This window comes from Alexandromys fortis, unplaced genomic scaffold (genome assembly GCF_014885135.2).
Source record: "Alexandromys fortis isolate MF-2015 unplaced genomic scaffold, M_Fortis_MF-2015_v1.1 scaffold_106, whole genome shotgun sequence".
Lineage (NCBI taxonomy): Eukaryota > Metazoa > Chordata > Mammalia > Rodentia > Cricetidae > Alexandromys > Alexandromys fortis.
In genome coordinates, this window is record NW_026067980.1 from 55,149 (window position 1) to 59,744 (window position 4,596).

The 4,596-nt window shown below is 47.4% G+C and overlaps 1 protein-coding gene across 1 annotated transcript in view; it reads right to left on the bottom strand.

The window, feature by feature from the left end:
- Nucleotides 1-4,285, bottom strand: part of LOC126511150 (low affinity immunoglobulin gamma Fc region receptor III-A-like) — a 14,705-nt gene extending 10,420 nt beyond the window's left edge. The window contains exons 1-3 of the mRNA XM_050158091.1: nt 4,205-4,285; nt 3,702-3,722; nt 3,111-3,365 (exon numbers count right to left, since the gene is read on the bottom strand). Coding sequence (XP_050014048.1) covers nt 3,111-3,365; nt 3,702-3,722; nt 4,205-4,244 — 316 coding nt within the window. The 5' untranslated portion in view covers nt 4,245-4,285. The remainder of the gene's footprint in view (nt 1-3,110; nt 3,366-3,701; nt 3,723-4,204) is intronic.
- Between the last annotated feature and the right edge of the window lie 311 nt (nt 4,286-4,596).

Here is a 4,596-nt window from a genome sequence, read left to right on the forward strand (position 1 = left end):
CTTCTGTTTCATAAATAATAAAGTTTCCCAGGCTCATGTGGCATGGGGCATACTTCAGTTCCTCAAGAACTGCTTTAATGAACGGTGGAGCCAAGCCAAGGACGTACTTTGATCTCTTAGTAAGCGGTCAGCTACAAACAGGAAAAATAAGAAATACAGAGAAAGATCAAGCAAGGTGTTAGGAGGACTCGCTCTCAAGGCTATCTCCAGATACAAGATTTGCCTAGGGCATCAGGTCCTCTCTGGACTGCTGATTGCCAGGGGGACCACCTGGGGCTTCGCTCCAAGAAGCTCTAACCCCAATCCTTCAGCAGGCAAAAGCCAGCGCAGAGGCATTTTGTCACTACACGGCAGTCACTGCTGTGGACGTGGCACAACCACATGATGGCTCACAACCATCTGTATAATGCATTCTGGTACCCTCTTCTCATGCATGCAGGCAGAACACTGTATACATAATAAATACAAAAAAATGGCTTTCTAGCTGGGTGGTAGCAGCACACGCCTTTAATCCCCGGAAGGCAGAAGCAGTCAGATCTCTGTGAGTTCGAGACCAGCCTGGTCTACAAGAGTTAGTTCCAGGACAGACTCCAAAGCTACAGAGAAAACTTGTCTCGAAAAAACCCAACCAAAACAAGAAAAAACAAAAAACTAAGTAGGAGGGTAGTGGGGGGAGGAAGGGAGGGAGACGATGACTGAACTTGGCTTTCAAGGGAGAAATGACTCTGCTCTCACACCACCTTTAGTAATCAGACTCCACTGTGACACCAAGGAAGGAGGGTGCCTGGGGAAATAAAAATTATATGTCGGATAAGCACTGAGAGCAGGTGCACTGATGCTTGAAGATTAACAGGAGTTACTTCTTCCTGATCTTTGAAATACAACCCTAATGATGTTTATACTAAGAGCAAAGCAAAATATTTGGTGGCTTTTAGATTTGACTGCTCAGTGCTAAACAAAATTGGTAGAACATTTTGGTGAAGATTCTTTACCAGGAAGACTTGCCAAACAGAGGGCAATTTCTAATATTTAATAAGGTCGGTCATTTATCAGTGAAGACAGTATACAAGAAGCAGAGGCAAGACAAACAGGAGTTTAAGACTAGCCAAGACTCCACAGAGAGTTGCAGGCAACTCCGAACTACATTGTACTTATTATTAAAGAAATGTCCCCACATAAACAATATATATTGGTTATCAAAAGTATCACAAGTCTATTTAACTTCTTTTTTTCAGCTAAGGAATGCATTTTGATTGGCATAGGATTGTGATTGACATGGATGTAGTTTGGGATGCTTTGCTGCAATGGCTCGGGGAATATTCTGGTTTTTATCTGCCTTGCTGTGAACATAGCTAATACACCAACAGATGCTTATTCAACACATATGCAACAGACATTTTACACTAGGGATTTTCAGATGGCTAAGGTGTATGGTTCCTAACCTAACGGAACCTACAGTCTAGAGCTTAGAAACACATACGCTCCAAAGCTAAATTTACACTGCAGTGTGGTAAGTTCTAGAACAGGCCAAGAGAAAGGGACTGTAGAGCCAATGAGATTAGAATTAAAAAAAAAAATCCTACCCAAAGAAAGTCCAGAGCATAAGTGTAAGGCAAACTGGTTCGAAAAGATAATCTGGGGTTTCCCCCGTGAACTTAGTGCTCACGGTGGCGGCCTTGTTAACAAGATGTCCAAAGCCCATCGGAAGCATGAGCCACTCTGCCTGATCCTTGATTTTTCTTTTTTAAAAAAATGTATGTGTGTGCATGTGCATGTGTGCATGTGTGTGTGTGTGTGTGCGTGCGCGCGCGCGCGCGCGCGCACACACACACACACACGTGCTGTATCACATTTGTAGAGATCAAAGGACACCTTACAGGAGTGGCTTCTTTCCTTACCCTGTGGCTTCTGGGAACTGAACTCAGGCTTAGCAGGCTTAGAAGCATCTTTACCACTGAGCTACCTCCCTAGCCCCGAGACTTGATTTTCCTGTTGCTTCCTCTCATTCATTCCCCACTTCATTCATTCCTAGCCATCTCTCACCCAACAAGACAGTTAATATTCCTTCCTGAGGCTCTGCCGGGTGAGAACCGTGTTGTCTGAATGTTCTGGTTAGAGGCAAAGGAGCCACAAGAGCCAGCTGTTTGAGAGGCCCAATTCAATGAAACCCCACTGTAGATCCACTTCTGGGTCACCTTCTTCCGCTCCGGGCCTCCCCACCAACTCACACTACACAATGGCACAGCTGTGTAAACAGAGGAAAACCGACAGTATCTGATGTGACACCAAGGAGACCGGGAAAGACCTACGCCTGAAAAAAAAACCGGTCCTCTTACTGGCTTGTGATACCAGGATGCTGCTAATTGCCACAGACATGTTCTTGCTACGATAAATATAGCTGAGTGTGTAGACACTCCACACAGCCGTGTTGAGAGCTCCAGAGCCTCAGGCCCACGGGAAGATGACAAAGTCTTCTGGAGGGATGAGACTTCGAGGGATGGCCTGAGTGTGGATGTTGACAGTGTGTGTAGGAAGTCTCCACCATAGCCCTCCCGGCCCTGGATGCTTGCGGCCTGAAGACAGCTTCAGAGACAACAAGAACCCTGTCTCCTTGTTTATCTGTATGTAGCAACCCAGATTTCTTGTTCAGTTGTATGTAATAATTCCACTCTCTGTTCTGCTGTATATAACAAGCAAGCGACATATAACAACCACGTGAGTTCCAGCATGGCATTGGTGGGAAGATAGTACAGACAGACACTAAGTGATGTGGTCACAGACGGTGAAAGATCTCAAATGGAGGAGGACCGAGTGTAATAGCTAAGATCCTAAGAAGAAACTCACGGGTCTAACTAAGAGTGTTATGGAGCATGCTCTGACCTCAGAGCACCTGCCTGTGTTGTATGTGTTCTGTGAAAAATGCCCATTCCTGGAATCATTCCTTGTCACCATCCTGTCTTCACCACATGACAGGTTTCGATGCTCTGCTTAGGGCTTCCTTACGGCGATAACTACAGTTTTGCTCACATCTGATGGGACTCATCACCTCGCTTCCTTGTTAACCCAAACCGCAGGGCTTTCTCCAAGTGATTCAGGGCCCTTCTACTCACCTATATGGACTTCTATGTTCACCGGGTCACTAAGAGTCGAGAGGGTTGTCTGACACCTGTATTCTCCACTGTCCTTCACTCTGGCCTTGCTAATGACATAGGTGCCGTGCTGGTGTGTGATGAGGCTTCCATTATGGAACCACTTGGTAGAATTGTCCTCAGGGGAGTAGGTGGCCTGGCACCTGAGGGTCACACTGTCGTCCTCGAGTACCCTGATCCATTTGGGGTCTAGGATCACCACAGCCTTTTGGAAACCTGATGAGAGAAGGTGGAGTAAGAACTCAGACGAGTGGGCGCATCACTGGCACTCCCAGGGCAAACACAGGCAGAGTGAACAAACCCACAGTGCCCTCCAGCCATCTATGACTCACTCTTAGGGCATCTAGGCAGGGAAGCACTTGGTCCCATTTTTGACTCTTTCTGTAGTTGGAGAAAAACCAGCTGGAGAGACGTAAGGCTAATCCCAGCTGTGTTAGGGAATTGCTCCTAGCCCCCAGGCATGCCAGACACCACACACTGATCCTTTCCCAACTTTCTATGGCCTTTGTGTGTGCCGCACTCAATCAGTCTAAGACCCTGAAGCAAACTCACCAGCTCGAATGCCAGAGGAAACTGCAAGAGAAAAGAAAAGCATGCATCAGGTGTTGAGCAGGGCGGCTCCCTTCCACCTGTCCTGCGGGAAACTCAAATCTTAGCTTTCGGACATTGTTCCCTTTATCCTGTTCCTCATTAAAACTGTCAGGTTAAAAGTAACAATTGCATTTCCCTAAATCAAGCCACAGAAACCACTTTGAACCTAAGCCCCACCTGGAAAGAGAAAAAACCAAAAAGGGAAACCTGGGATGTCAGACTGGAAGACACAAACCTCAGGAGCCACCCGGTCCTTGCTCTTTGATTTCCACCTAGGGAAATGGAGACCCAGATGGGTGAACTCACAGTCCACTCCCGATGAAGCACAGATCAAAGCCAGGGTGTTGTTTATCTAACAATCTGTCCTAGGAGTTAAATCGGGGCCTGACCTGAAGAGAGGGGAGGTCTCTGCTGAACACAGACCACCCTAAGCTTTCCCTTCGTCCAGACTGAGCCCCACTTACCTAGGAGTAGCAGAGCTGTGGGTAGTAGTCGTGGACCCATGCTGCTGCACTGTGCAGAAATTGTCACCACAGATATCCGGAACCCTTAAGGGCCTATTTGACTAGAAGAGAGGAAGTACATAGCTTTTCCCCAACCTTCCCCACCCCCCCCCCCCCCGTCATTACCCCCACCCCGTCTCTCTCACTAGTTTCATTTTCCAGAAACAGCATCTGATTCCTAAAACACACTCTGATGAGAGAGCCCTGTGGCAGGGCAGGAGCAGGAGGGAGAGCACCCGGAGAAGATACCAAGAGGGATGGGCCCACTTGTTCTACAGATGTCACAGTTTAGCACCTAGGTGACACACACAGAATCTATCAGAGGTACTTTTGGCAGTCTCAGGGCACCCAGG